We start from the raw sequence: 14,828 nt of genomic DNA on the forward strand, positions 1-14,828 counted from the left end.
TCAGTTGACTAGAGCGTCACCCCTATACACCAAGGAAGGTTGTGGGTTTGATCCCCAGTCAGGGCACATACAAGAATCACCAATAAATGCATAAGCAAGTGGAACAGCAAATCAATGTTTCGCATAAATAAGTGGAACAACAAATCAATGTCTCTCTCTAAAAGTCAATCAATAAAATATTAGAGTGATATCAAACACAAATAAATAAATAAATAAATAAATAAATAAATAAACCAACTGCGAAGTATTCGACGCTCAGACTCAAACCCTGCGGTGGCCGAAGCATGGCCACTGGCACTGTAGCTGCACAGGCCCCGTGCGTACTAAACACCCAGGCACAGTAAGCAAGTCGCCCCCTAAGAAAACCCCGTTCACAAAAGCAGGTAGACCTGATTTACAAGAGAGTCCTCTGCACAGAAAGCAACCTGGTCCCATTTAAAAGTACGTGCCTCCCCCTAAGTATCTATGCCCAGCTCGCAGGAGCCGGCCCTGGGCAAAGGGAGCCCGCCTGGCTCGCTGACAGAGACCCTCTCCACCTTGCCTCTGTCACCGGGAGGGTTCCAGCTGCCGGGAGTGGGAAGGTCGTCTGTCTTCCTGCTGCAAGCTGTGCTCTTGAGGGTGCACATCTGGCTTCTGAGCAGGCTGGTTTTGGTGGCTTCTGCAGGTATGACAGGGAGAGGGGTTAAAGGAGTGTGGGATGGAAAGAGATACTTCATTAGATGCACCTATTTCCTTGGATCCTTAAAAACAGAATGCAGCCTCAGTTTCCAGCCTCAGAGCACAGCCCTGACAGCAATGAATGCTGTGGTACCGGCTTGCTCCACTCATCTTAGGTCAAGCTCTGACCCTTCGGAGAGGACTCTGCTTCCAAGGTCATCCAGTTGTTGGCAGATCCATTTCCCGCGGTTGCAGGACTGAGGACCCTGCTTCCTCGCTGGCTGTCAGCCAGAGGCCTCGCTCTGCTGCTTAAGGCCCCGCATTTCTACTCCGGTGGCCCTTCCATCTGCAAGCCGCCACGCACACTGAGTTCCCCTCGTGCTTCGTCTCTGATTTTCCATTCTGCCACCAGCTGGAAAACGCCTCTGCTTCTAAGGGCCGTGTAGGTACCTGCCACCCCTCTAGAGCCCTGTCTCCAGGTCAACATGACGTAATCATGGGAGTGATGACTCATAGTCACAGGGGTCAGAGGGGTCATCTTTGGGAGGCTGCTTTAGGAGCTCTGTCTCCCACAGTTGCTGTCCACACCTTTGTATTATTTTCTACCCTCTGTTGGGTCCCTTCAACTAGCACGTGGACACTTAACAATATTGATACTTAATCTGTGTGTGTTAGGGGATAATGAGCCTATACCAAGATACCTTGAGTTTTCACATGTGATTTCTTAAACTACACTAATTGTAAATGTGTTTGTACTTCACAATTTAGAGGCACAAGTACCAAGGCTTTAGTAGTTTTCTTGAATAAAATGTCTTCTTATTTTTCAACAAGAAGGGACTTACCACCTCCCATAAGAAATTAGATAAAGTGAATGATAGTTAGCAATCTACAAATGGTCTGTCTTTTGCACGGAAAGGTAATCCCAGGGCCTCCAGGCATGGAGATAGAAGTGAGCTATATGTTAGTCATTGTTTTTCTAGGCAACAAAGGGTGAGTCCTGGCTGCCTGTGTAACCAGGAATTAAGAAGGATGCGTCTTCTTGGGAGCTATGCCTGTGAAAAGGAGACAAATGATCCACACAGGAGAGCTGACCTCCTGCCCCTGACCACAATGACAGCCCACCTTGACCAAAGTTACTAGCCCAAAATAACCACATGCACAGGATGCCAAAACGAAAATAAAATTTTGTCCTAAAAGTCTCCAAGCACTTTCCCTCTCCCACTCTCTCTCTAAAAAGAAAAAGGATCAATGGAAAAATATCCTCAGGTGAGGATTAACAAAAAATTAAGAAATTAAAAGTCTCAAAGCATAAAAGCTGCACTATTTGCAGACTCTGCAAATAAAACATATTTATCTGGCAGTGGATTCAAGCATTTAACTCCTCCCCAAGCTCTGTATAGTCCATCCCCACATTCTTCACTCTCTATTAAAAACTGAAACAGAATTAGAACTCAGCACAGGGTTGCCTATCATTAGCAATGATCCCAAATCTAAGTGAAATGGTGGAAGTGACAAAAAGCCATTAGAATGTTTAGGATGAGTAGCAAGTAGCATCTTTAGCAGATTTATTGGGGTGGGCAGGCAGGACTGGCAAAAGGGATGCAGACACACTAGTGGCCCAGCATGGGAGCCTCTTTGTCCCCATGGGCCTAACACATTCCTCCCTCACACACCAGGACACCAGGACACGTGGACAGATAATTCAAGAGGGACCAAGACATAGCAAGCGGCCCATGCTAGGAAACCTCTCCATCTCTCTGGACATGAGGACACCCCTGAGACAATGGTGGAGAAGCCCCCACAACCCTCCCGCACTGAGAGACATCTGTGGTCCTGGCCTGAGAAAATTCAGGCAGCCCAGCAGGGACCAGAAGCAGCCCCAGAGAGACCAGAAAACCAAGCACCAAAACCACACCACAGAGGCTGTGAAAATTAAAATGTGATTGGAACCCCTTGACCAGGGCATCTACTTACTAAGAGAAAAGATTTCAATAGGATCCAGAGTCCCTAACATCATGCCCAAATAAATGTTCAGGATGCTATAAAAAATCACCCAGCACATGAAGAACCAAGAAAATCACACCTTGAATGAAAAAAACAATCAAATGACTCCAACACCAAGATGAATCAGAAGATGGAATTATCTAACAAGAAATTCAAAAAAGCTATCTTTTTTTCTCATCTTTTTTAAAAAAATACATTTTTATTGATTTCAGAGAGAAAGGGAGAGGGAGAGAGAGAGAGAAACATCAATGGTGGGAGAGACTCATTGGTCGGCTGCCTCCTAAACACCCCACACGGGGGACCAAGCTTGCAAACCTGGGCATGTGCCCTGACCAGAATATGAACCATGACCTCCTGGTTCATAGGTCAAAGCTCAACCATTGAGCCAAAGAAACTATCTTACAGATGTTTCATTAATCTAGCTATATAAAAGCCTAAGCAACTGGCTGACTGGCCAACTGGCTGGTAGCAATTATACGCACTAACCACCAGGGGGCAGACACTGAATGCAGGAGCTGCCGAGCAACAGCAACTTTGCAGAGTGCCTTCTTGCACTCTGGGACCCCTCAGGGGATGTTGGACTGCCGGTTTCAGCCTGATCCTCTTCAGGACAGGCCAAGGGACCCTACCGGTGCACAAATCTGTGCATCGAGTCTCTAGTTAATTATAAGTTCTCTTGAGAAAAATGCACAAATAGAAAATCTCAGGAAATACATATAAGTTATAAAAAATTTCCAAGTGGAAATTGTAAAACTGAAAAATAAAATAACAAATTATCTTGAAGAAATGAAACTTATGTTCACAAAACCTTGTACATGAATGCTTATAACTGCTTTATGTAATATTCCCAAACTGGAAACAACCCAAATGTTCTTCCAACTCTGATATATCCATATCATGGAATACTACGCAGCACTGAAAAGGAACGAGCTATTGATACATGTAAAAACTAGGATGAATCTTCAGGAAAATATGCTGAGTAAGAAAAGCCAACTCCCAAAGGTTATGTACTGCATGATTCCATTTATATAACATTTTTGAAATGATAACTTTTTACAAATGGAGAATTCAGTGGGTCGTGGGCTTACGAAAGGTAGGCATGGTTGCAGAAGAGCAACGCCCAGATCCTTGTGGTGATGACTGTTCTGTATCTTGACTGTGGTGGTGGAAATGCAAAACTTCTTGTGTGATAAAGTTGCATAGAACCACACACACACAGACACACAGAGACACACACAGACACACACACAGAGACACACAGACACACACAGACATACACAGAGAGACACACACACAGACACACACAGAGACACAGAGACACACACAGACACCCACACAGACACACACAGAGAGACACAGACACACACAGAGAGACACAGATACACACAGAGAGACACACAGACACATACAGACACACACACACAGAGACACACACAGACACACACAGAGAGACACACAGACACACACAGAGAGACACAGACACACACAGAGAGACACACAGACACATACAGACACACACAGACACACAGACACACACAGACACATACACAGACACACACAGACACATACACAGACACACACACACATGAACACAGTAAATCTGGGTAAACTGAATAAGATCATGTCAATATCCTACTTGGAATATTGTACTATTACTAGAGGTCTGGTGCACAAAAATTTGTGCACTCGGGAGGTCCCTCAGCCCGGCCTGCTCCTTCTCACAGTCTGGGAGCCCACGGGGGATGTCCGACTGATAGCTTAGGCCTGCTCCTCATGGGAAGCAGGCCTAAGCCGCAGTCAGACATTCTTAGCACTGCTGAGGAGGCGGGAGAGGCTTCTGCCACCGCCACTGCACTCGCAGCTATCAGCCTGGCTTGTAGCTGAGCGGAGCTCCCCCTGTGGGAGCACACTGACCACCAGGAGGCAGCTCCTGCATTGAGCATCTGCCCTTTGGTGGTCAGTGTATGTCACAGAGACCAGTCATTCCCGGTCATCTACCATTAGGGTCAATTTGCATATTACCCTTTTATTATATAGGATTTTTTGCAAGATGTCACCAATCTGGGGGAAGAGTAGGCATACAGGATTTCTCTGCATTATTTCTTACAACTGCATGTGAATGTACAAGTATCTCAATAAAAATTTCAACTAAAAACCACCAGGTTAGGCTTATTTTATAATATTGTGTGGGTTTCGTTTTATTCTACTTCTTGCTTTGAAGAACAACCATTAATGACATTCAAACCATTTTGTTCACTGATACCTGCATGGAGGAGTTTCTTTTTCTGAATCTGTTGATGTGAAAGGTCTTCTGGTACTTTCGACATATTTAGGGAGGACACCCAGGTTGCTTCAACATCAGAGTGAGGATTTGAACATTTTTCTGGGGTTGAAACCAAGGAACAGATTTCTTTTTGATGCCTGTTTTGATTTAGATAAAAAAAGAAAAAAAAGAAAAAGGAAGAACAAAAAGAAAAAGGAGGGGGAAAACATAAAATTTTCATCAAGAAGGCAGAGTTAGAGCAATAGTCATACTGAAAGTTGCAAACTTAAAGAAGTGAGCTCCCCTCCCCACTTACTAGTAGGTAACGTGTGAGAACAGCCCTTGATCGCTGTCCCACCAGAAGAGTGGACAGGGACCCAGATCTGGAGCCACAAGATATGGCTCACATCGCAGCTCTCGTCCTTCCTGGCTGTGTGACTTAGGGAGGTCGCCCAACCCTCTCTAAACTTCCTCACTGTCCTCATCTGCAAACTGTGGGAACCAGCTGTGCTCTGACTGCAGGGGCCCACGTGAGGACCAACACGAGGAGAGCCGGCTGTACACCAGGAAGCACTACAGCAGTGGTTCTCAACCTTGGCTGCACATTAGAATCACCTGGGAATCTTTTTAAAATCCTGATTTCTGGGCCTCATCCTCCGGAAATTCTGTTACTTTGTCACTAATGTTGTGGCCTCACCCCATAACAAAGAAACAGAATTTCTGGAGGATGAGGCCCAGAAATCAGGATTTTAAAAAGATTCCCAGGTGATTCTAATGTGCAGCCAAGGTTGAGAACCACTGCCCTATAGGAACCCATGTCTCTGACCAAAGGGTTGAACAACCAACTCTTATAAAAGCCTCAGAACCCCCGGGGGCAACACCAGATCACAGCAAAACATTCTGGTACAGATCTGGGGCCAGAAGGGATCCTGAAATGCCCCCATACTTTCCTGGACACACCTTCTCTGAAGCTCTGAACACAGCAGCCATAGAAGGGAAAGTTTCCAGAACCATCTCCTGCTCCAGCAAGTTCAGCACGCCCTCCCTCTTCACTCCCTCCGCCCCGACACCGTGCCTGCTCCATGGAGCACCACCTAATGTGCCCAGTCCTGTGTACCTCACCCCACTGTGCACCCGTGACAGAGGGGCCAGGCCCACATTCCTCTGTGTCCCAGTTCTCCTGGTTCCTCACTTGTACTCAATAAATGTTTGGAAAAAAAGAAGAAAGAGAAGATAGTTGGGGCTATTTTTTTTCTGCTGGTAGAAAACTAGAACACGGCAATTTGTTTTTGACTGGAGCTAAATCGGTGAATGACTTTTCTAATGTGATGTTACAAGGATATAGAAACAGGAGGCACTGCATTTACTCTTTCCTCTCTGTTAATTCAGAGCTCCTATTAGGTGCAAGCATGCTCTCGTTCAGTCCACCCAACTATTCCATGGCTGCCATTACTCCATGTTATAGATGAGGAACCTAACATGCAACGGGAGGAAGCCCAGATTAAAACACTTTTCCAGATTACATAAGAGGTCACACTGGTGCTCTGGAACCTGCCGCCCCTTCCAGCCCCTAAAAAGAGAAATATAAAAGAACTAGAATGCAAGTATAGTCAACTGACCAAGCCAACTTCCTGAGGTTTTCGTTTGGTTAAACAAGGAGACAAGGGCAGTTGAGGTACTGGCTGAAGCACAGAGAATGTAATTTACACTGAAGTGCTGCCGATTAACTTGATTCTGAATTTATTTGTTCAAATCCTCTCAATTTAGAAGATACATCTGAGATTTCCCAAACAAATGCTTAAAAAAATGATGCTGTAAAGCCTCATTGTAAGAGATGCCCAGTATAATAGTTATCTTGTTTTACTGATTCCATGCTCATATCCTGCCCCCAGCCCATATTAATGTTTAATTTGCTAATAGTGAATTTTGATGAAGAGGAAATGATGGTTAATAAATGTATTTCATAACTTCTTTCCATTTTGCTGTCATTCTTTTCTTTCTTTCTTTATATTTTTGTTGTTAATCCTCACCCAAGGATATTTTTTCCATTGATGTTTTTAGAGAGAGTGGAAAGGAGGGAGGGAGGGAGGATTGACAGAGAGAAATAAACAAACAAACAAACAAATAAGCATCGATGTGAGAGAGAAAATCAATTGGTTATCTCCTGCTTGTGCCCCCAACCAGGCTAGGGATCGAACCTGCAACCCAGGTACGACCCTATGGTGTGCAGGCCGATCAGAGCTCTATCCACTGAACCACACTAGCCAGGGCTGCTATCACTCTTTTAAATTAAAAAAAAATCCTCCTGATAGAGTATTTATATGAAGCTGTGGTACTTGAATATCCGTACAATACTAAATCATTTTAATAAGACTTGACACATTTTCTGAATGTTGGGGTTGGTTTTGATTTTGTGTTTAAAAACTACTAATTAGAAACACATTAGAATATAGAGTGGGAAAAGGCCCAAGAAATCATCTATCCCAAATCCTAGCCCCACACCCACCATTTCAAAGATAAAGAACCGAGACGCACAGCAATGGATAGGTGTGGAGGGAAGATAGAACTTGCCAACAGGCAGAGTGAAGTTGGACTTGGGTTCCCTGCACACGGCTGCCCTGCTCTGCCTGGCTCGGGCTGGGCCTGTTCACACCAGGGTCAGTCCTCCTTCCCTGCACACTCGTGCTGTGCCTGCCTCATTCAGGCTGGGCGTGTTCACACCAGGGTCAGGCCTCCTTCCCTGCACACTCGTGCTGTGCCTGCCTCATGGGCTGGGCGTGTTCACACCAGGGTCAGGCCTCCTTCCCTGCACACTCGTGCTGTGCCTGCCTCATGGGCTGGGCGTGTTCACACCAGGGTCAGGCCTCCTTCCCTGCACACTCGTGCTGTGCCTGCGTGGCTCAGGTTGGGCGTGTTCACACCGGTGTCAGGCCTCCTTCCCTGCACACTCGTGCTGTGCCTGCCTCGCTCGGGCTGGGCCTGGTCACACCGGGTGCAGATGAAGCTGGCACTGCTTCTGAGGTCCATGCAAGGGCTTCAGAACTTACTTATCAAGTGAACATGTGGCCTCCTTAAGCCAATCGTTACTAAATTATTGGATGATAAATTCTCTTTGCTTAGAAAAACCCTAATGTCATACTGTGTGATTCTTTCAGAGACATCACAAAGCATCACAGAAGGAAGAAGTGCCAAGGAGCGCAGAGCACTGGCGGGGCCGGGGCAGGGAGACAGGCGGTTTGGCAGCTCACTTGTCGCCTTCCTTTTCGCCGTTGTACCACCAGTCCATGATCAAGGACTCGGAATACAGGTTTTGCATCTTCTCCAAATCACTGCGTCCCTGTTCCATTTCCTTAATTAAAAGGGTGAGATCTTCATTCTGCCCAAATGAGAAGTGAATACACTATAAGGTCACATAAGAGTTCACCCTGCAAACACGTCTAACACAAGACCAAGTTTACCAGGAAAAGAAGAATCTAAAAAATTTCATGTAGTTCTTGCATTATTCCATTTTAAACAGCTTTATTAAGGTATAATTTACGTACAGTAAGCTAAATGTATGGAAAGTGTACCATTTGAATAGTTTTGACATTCAAGCCTGTGAAACCATCATTGTAATCAAGACAATAAACATACCCATCACCCCCAAAAGTTTCCTCATGTCCTTTGTAAATATGCTCTCCCCACCTCAAGATTACCTCCATCCCCAAGCAACCATTCATGTGCTTTCTGTCACTGTAGTTTAATTTCCCAGAATTTCATATAAATGGAATCATAGAGTATGTACCCTTTTTTATATAGCTTCCTTCACTTGTGTAATTATTTTGAGCTTCCCTCATGTTGTAGCATGAATCAATAATTCGTTCATTTTTATTGCTCAGTATTATATTGTATACTGAATACCAACATTTAATTGCCTGTTGATGAGCGTCTGAGTTGTGTCCAGGTTTGGGCTATTATTAATAAAGCTATGAACATTTGTGCACAAGTCTCTGTATGAACATCTGCTTTCATTTCTCTTGAGGGAAGATCGAGGAGTTGGAATGGTCGGATCATATGGTCAGAGATGTTAAAATTTTAAAGAAACTACCAAACTCTTTTCCAGAATGGCTGTACTAGTTTACATTCCCACATTCTCCACATTCTTGCAAACACTTGGTATGGTCAATCATTTTAATTTTACTTATTCTAACAGCTGGGCAGTGGTATCTCCTCATGGTTTTAATTTGTATTTCCCCTAATGATTAATAATGTTAAGCATCTTTACATGTTATTTGCCGAACATATATTTTCTTTGGTGAAGTATCTGTTCAAATCTTTTGCCCATTTTTTGAGTTTCCTTATCATTGAGTTTTTAGAGATATCTATGTATTTAGGATGGAAGTCCTTTATTAGATACTAGAGGCCCGGTGCACAAAAATTTGTGCACTCGGGGGGGAGGGAGGGTCCCTCAGCCCGGCCTGTGCCCTCTCGCAGTCTGGGACCCCTCGGGAGATAACGACCTGCTGGCTTAGGCCTGCTCCCGGGTGGCAGAGGGCAGGCCCAATCCCTAGGTGCAGCCCCTGGTCAGGCTCAGAGCAGGGCCGATTGGGGAGTTGGGGCGCTGCCCCGTCATGCACAGAGCAGGGCGGATCTGGAGGTTGCGATGCCACCCTCAGTCACGCTCAGGGTAGGGCCGATTGGGGGGTTGGGGCACCGCCCCCTGTCACACTCAAGGCAGGGTCGATGGGGAGGTTGCAGCGCCACCCCTGTCACGCACAGAGCAGGGCCCATCAGGGGGTTGGGGAGCTCTCCCCTATCACTCACAGAGCAGGGCTGATCAGGGGGTTGAGGAGCTCCCCCCTGTCACTCACAGAGTAGGGCCAATAGGGGAGTTGGGGCACTGCCCCCTGTCACACACCGAGCAGGGCAGATCAGGGGGTTGGGGCGCCGCCCTCTATCACCCACAGAGCAGGGCCAATCAGGGGGTTGGGGCGCCGCCACTGTCACACTCAGGGCAGGGCCGATAGGGAGGTATGGCTCTACCCCATCACACAAAGAGCAGGGCCCGTGGTGGGGGGTTGGGGCGCCGCACCCTGTCACACACAGAGCAGGGCCAATCCGGGGGTTGGGGCACCGCACCCTGTCACACACAGAGCCACAGGGCGATCAGGGGGTTGGGGAGCTCCCCCCTATCAGGCACAGAGCAGGGCTGATCAGGGGGTTGGGGCACCTTCCCTTGTCACGAACAGAGCAGGGCAGATAGGGAGGTTGTGGCCCTGCCTTCTGTCACACACAGAGCCGCAGGGCGATCAGGGGGTTTGGTCGCTGCCCCCTGTCACGCTGATCCCGGTGCTGGGAGGCATATTACCCTTTTACTATATAGGGTAGACCAAACACTTGGTATGGTCAATCATTTTAATTTGGGCAGTGGTATCTCCTCATGGTTTGTACGGGTGGGGGCTGGCTGGTTTGCCCTGAAGGGTGTTCTGGATCAGGGTGGGGGTCCCGCTTGGGTGCCTGGCCAGCCTGGATGAGGGAATGATGGCTGTTTGCATCTGGTCATGCCCCCTTCAGGGTGGGGGTCCACACTGGGGTGCCTGGGGTGAGGGGCTAAGGGCCATTTTCAGGCTGGTGGGTGACTGAAGCTCCCAACCTGTCCTTTTTTTCTTTTCTTTTTTTATTCTGGGCCAGCTTTAGCTCGGAGGCTCGGCTCCAGCTCTGAGATCCTGGCTGGCTGAAAGCAGGGATCTGCGTTTGTTCTATAATTGAAACACTGTTGCGGTCCTGCTGGCTGAAGCCCGGCTGGCTGAAAGCAGGTTTCTGGGGTTTTGTTTACCTTCTATATTTGTAACATAGTTGCTTAGAATTGCAGCTCAGAGGCCGGCAGCGGCAGGCAGGGAACCTTGGCTTCCTCCGTCACTGGAGCAAGCAAGCCTCCTGTTCGCTTCAGTGCCTGGCTGCTGGCCGCCATCTTGGTTGGCAGTTAATTTGCATAAGGATATGCTGATTAGCCAATGGGAAGCATTCAGGGCCATGGTCAATTTGCATCTTTCTCTTTTATTAGATAGAATACAATTTGAAAATAATTTCTCCCAGTTTACAATTTATCTTTTCATTATCCAATTTATCAATTTATTCTTATATAGATCATGAATTAAAACCCTATTAAAATTTTTTTCTAATATAAGATGACAAAGACTTTTTCTTTTTTTAAAAAAGGATATTTTTATTGATTTCAGAGAGGAAGGGAGAGGGAGAGACAGATAGAAACATCAATGATGAGAGGGAATCATTGATTGGCTGCCTCCTGCATGCTCCCCACTGGGGATCAAGCCCGCAACCTGGGCATGTGCCCTGACCAGGAATCAAACCGTGACCTCCTGGTTCATAGGTCAATGCTTAACCACTGAGCTACACCAGCTGGGTACAAAATTCATTTTTTATATTAACTTTGCATCCTACTGTCTTGCTAATTAACTTTATTTCCAATAGCTTTCTGTATATTCCATTGAATTTTCTACATTGATAACTATGTTGAATGAAAATAAAGACAGTTTCACTTTATTCTTTCCAATCTGTATGTCTCCGCCACCCTGTTTTATTGTCCTAACCAGAACCTCCATTACGCTGGGTTGAATAGGCATGGTAAAAGCAGACATCCTTGTCATTTTCTTGCTTTTGAGGGAAAGCACACACTCTTTTGCCATTAAAGTATGTTGTTAGCTGTAGGTTTTTCACAGAAACCACTTGTCAGACTGAGGAAGTCCATTCTATTCATGCTTCACTGACAGCTTTTATTAGAAATGCATGTTGGATTTTGTCAAAGCTTTTTCTGCATAAATTGTGATGATTGTAAAGTTGGTTTTTAAAAGTATGTTAATATGGTTAATTTCACCAACCGTGAATTTCTGGAATTAACTTAACTTGGTCATTATACATTAGACTTTTTATATATAGGAATCCCCCCAAAATGTATACACACGTTAACAGCTGATAACTCACTTAATTTTCACTCCTTTTCAGGTTTAACTGGTTTGAAATAATGGGTAAAGCCAGACTAAGTAAGCTTTGAACAAAGAAAATTTATCCTAAAGTGCCACTAGACTTTTTTTATGGACATACATGAAAGATAAAGTGTACAGTACAAATTGAGGGCACACAAATACTGAACGAAATGATTCTTGATGCTTTGCATTGCTTTGCATTTCCAGCAGTACCTGGACCTGAACAGCTATCAGTTTGAAAACAGCCATTGACAAAAAAATTATTCATTTCTATAGATTCTTTTAAATTTTGAAAATGAACTGTATGTTAACAAACACTGACTTATAATCATTCAAAGTGTGTATACATTTTCAGGAACACCCTGTATATTTTGCCTTCAATTTGCCAGGTTCTGTTTAGAATTTTTGTGTTTATATGCATGAGGAATATTAGCCTATAAATTTTTTATAATGTATTTGTGAGGTTTTGATGTCAGGCTAATGTTAACCTCATAGGATGAGTTGGGAAGCATTTTCTTCATTCAATTTCCTGAAAGAGTTTGTGTAGAATTCATATTATTTTCTCCTTTATATATTTTATACAAATCAGCAGCGAAGTCATCTGGTCCTGGAGTCTTCTCTACAAAAAGGTTTTTAACTACAAATTCAATTTCTTAAATAGATGTAGGGCTGTTCAGGTTATCTATTCTTGAGAGAGTTTTGGTAATTTGTCTTTTGAGCGATTTATCATTTAATCTTAGATATGATATATCATTATTTTTGCATTACCAATAAATTGTCTTTGTCTTTTTAAAATTAAACCTTTTCTTTTCAGATAATTGTAGGTTCGCAGGCATGTGTAATCTATATATATAAAAACCTAAGTGACTGTTACAATCAGATGACCGGCTGGTCGCTATGACACGCACTGACCACCAGACAGCATACACTCAATGCAGGAGCTGCCTCCTGGTGGTCAGTGCGCTCCCACAGCCAACCTCCCGTGGTCCCTCCCCCTATCCGGCCAACCTCTCATGGTCTCTCCCCCTGAACTGGGCAATACGGCCCCCATCAGCCCTGATCGCTGGCCAGGCCAAGAAACCAAACCCGTGCATTAATTCGTGCACCGGGCCTTTAGTCTATATATATAAAAGGCTAAGCAATCATCCGACTGTCCAACTGGTAGCTATGGTCTGCACTGACCACCAGGGGGCAGATGCTCAATGCAGGAGCTGCCGAGCTGCGGTGATTTGGCAGCAGCAGTTCTCGGGTGACGCACCCGGAACCAGAGGAGGGAGCCCGATTCTGGGGTGCGTCACCCAAGAACCGCCCTCTTGCAATTGGGCACCCCTGGGGGGATGTCGGAGAGCCAATTTTGGCCTGATCCCCTCACAGGCCAGGCTGCGGGACCTCACCTGCTGAAGGGACCCCACTCACTCTGCAAATGGCCTTTGAGCCACAGCGGCACCCCAGGTGTGGCCGGCCAGTGAGGGACCATGGGAGGTTGGCTCCAGGGTGTGTCCAGCCCATCTCGCCCAGTCCTGCCCCATCAGGCACCTTCTAATTAACTTCCTTTAGGACAGATAAAGAGAGATTCCATATGTTCTTCACCAAGTTTCCTCCAATGGTAACATCTTGAAAATAAATAATATAATATCACAACAAGGATATGGAATTGATACAATCCACCAATCATATTCAGATTTCCCCAGTTGTACTTGTCCTTCTCTGTGTGTGTATATGTGTGTGTTTAGCTATATACTATGTTCTCATCTGTGCGGCTTGTATATTTGCCCCTACAGTCAAGAACAGAATAGTTCCATCATGATAAGGAGGCCTCGTGTTTCTCTTCTGTAACCACACCTGCCCCCTCCCTCCCTCTCACATCATTCCTAAACCTTAGCAACCACTAAACTGATTTGTCATTTCAAAAATGTTATACAAATGGATTCATACAGTGTACTAGTATAACTTTCTAAGATTGGCTTTTTCCCTTCAGCAAAATTCCCTGGAAATTCATGCAAGTTGTGGCATGAATCAATAATTCATTCCTTTCATTACTGAGTAGTATTCTAGGATATGGACATACCACAGTTGATTTAACCATTCATCTGTTGAAGGACATATGGGTTCTTGTGTGTTTCTGTCTAATACAAATTAAGTTGCTACCACCATTCAAGTACAGGTTTTCAGTGAATATAAGTTTTTATTCTATGAAATGTATGCCTAAGAGAGCAAGTAGTGGGTCATACAGTGATTAAACATTAGTTTTAAAGGAAACTGTCCAACTTTCCCAGAGTGGCTGCAACATTTTACATCCCACCAGCAATTACATACAACTGATTAACAATTCAGTGTCTCCTCATCCTTGCCAGCACTAACTTTTGTCACGATTTTTAATTTCAGCCATTCTGCTGGGCATGTAGAGATATCTCATGGCAGTTCAATTTGCATGCCCCTAACGGCCAGTGATGTTGATCATCTCTTCACATGCTTATTTGCCATCTGTATATATATCCTCCTCAGAGAAATGTCTGTGCATGTTTTTTGCCCATTTTCTGGTTGAATGATTTGAAGTTTACTGCTGAGTTTTAGAGTTCTTCATATATTCTAGATACTAGGCTTCTGTCAGATATGTTGTGTGCAGATACTTTCTACAAATCTTTTCATTCTCTTAGCAGGGTCTTTCTCAAAACAAAAGGTTTTAACTTTGATGAGGTCTAATTTATCAATATTTTATTTCATGGATCATGCTCTTGGTGTGAAGACTAAAAATTCTTCGCCTAGCCTGAGGTCTTCTAGATTTCTTTCCTGTATTTCTTTCTAGAAGTTTTATGTTTTACCTTTAAGTTGATGCTCCATTTTGAGTTAATATCTTCATGAGTGAGATGTAGGTTGAGGTTCACTATTTTGCCTATGAATGTCCAGTTGCTCCAACCATT

General features: G+C 44.8%; 1 protein-coding gene across 3 annotated transcripts in view; it reads right to left on the reverse strand.

Moving 5' to 3' along the window:
• Positions 1 to 14,828, reverse strand: part of VWA3B (von Willebrand factor A domain containing 3B) — a 144,620-nt gene that overhangs the window by 51,284 nt on the left and 78,508 nt on the right. For all 3 annotated transcript variants that reach the window (XR_011473203.1, XM_070429900.1, XM_070429898.1), the window contains exons 15-17: positions 8,173 to 8,300; positions 4,925 to 5,082; positions 542 to 658 (exon numbers count right to left, since the gene is read on the reverse strand). Coding sequence is in view for 2 of the 3 variants with exons in the window: in XM_070429900.1 (XP_070286001.1) it covers positions 542 to 658; positions 4,925 to 5,082; positions 8,173 to 8,300 (403 nt within the window). In the remaining variant the exon portion in view is untranslated. The remainder of the gene's footprint in view (positions 1 to 541; positions 659 to 4,924; positions 5,083 to 8,172; positions 8,301 to 14,828) is intronic.

Source organism: Myotis yumanensis, unplaced genomic scaffold, assembly GCF_028538775.1.
Source record: "Myotis yumanensis isolate MYYU_CA2020_CCGP unplaced genomic scaffold, mMyoYum1.0.hap1 SCAF_11, whole genome shotgun sequence".
Classification (NCBI taxonomy): domain Eukaryota; kingdom Metazoa; phylum Chordata; class Mammalia; order Chiroptera; family Vespertilionidae; genus Myotis; species Myotis yumanensis.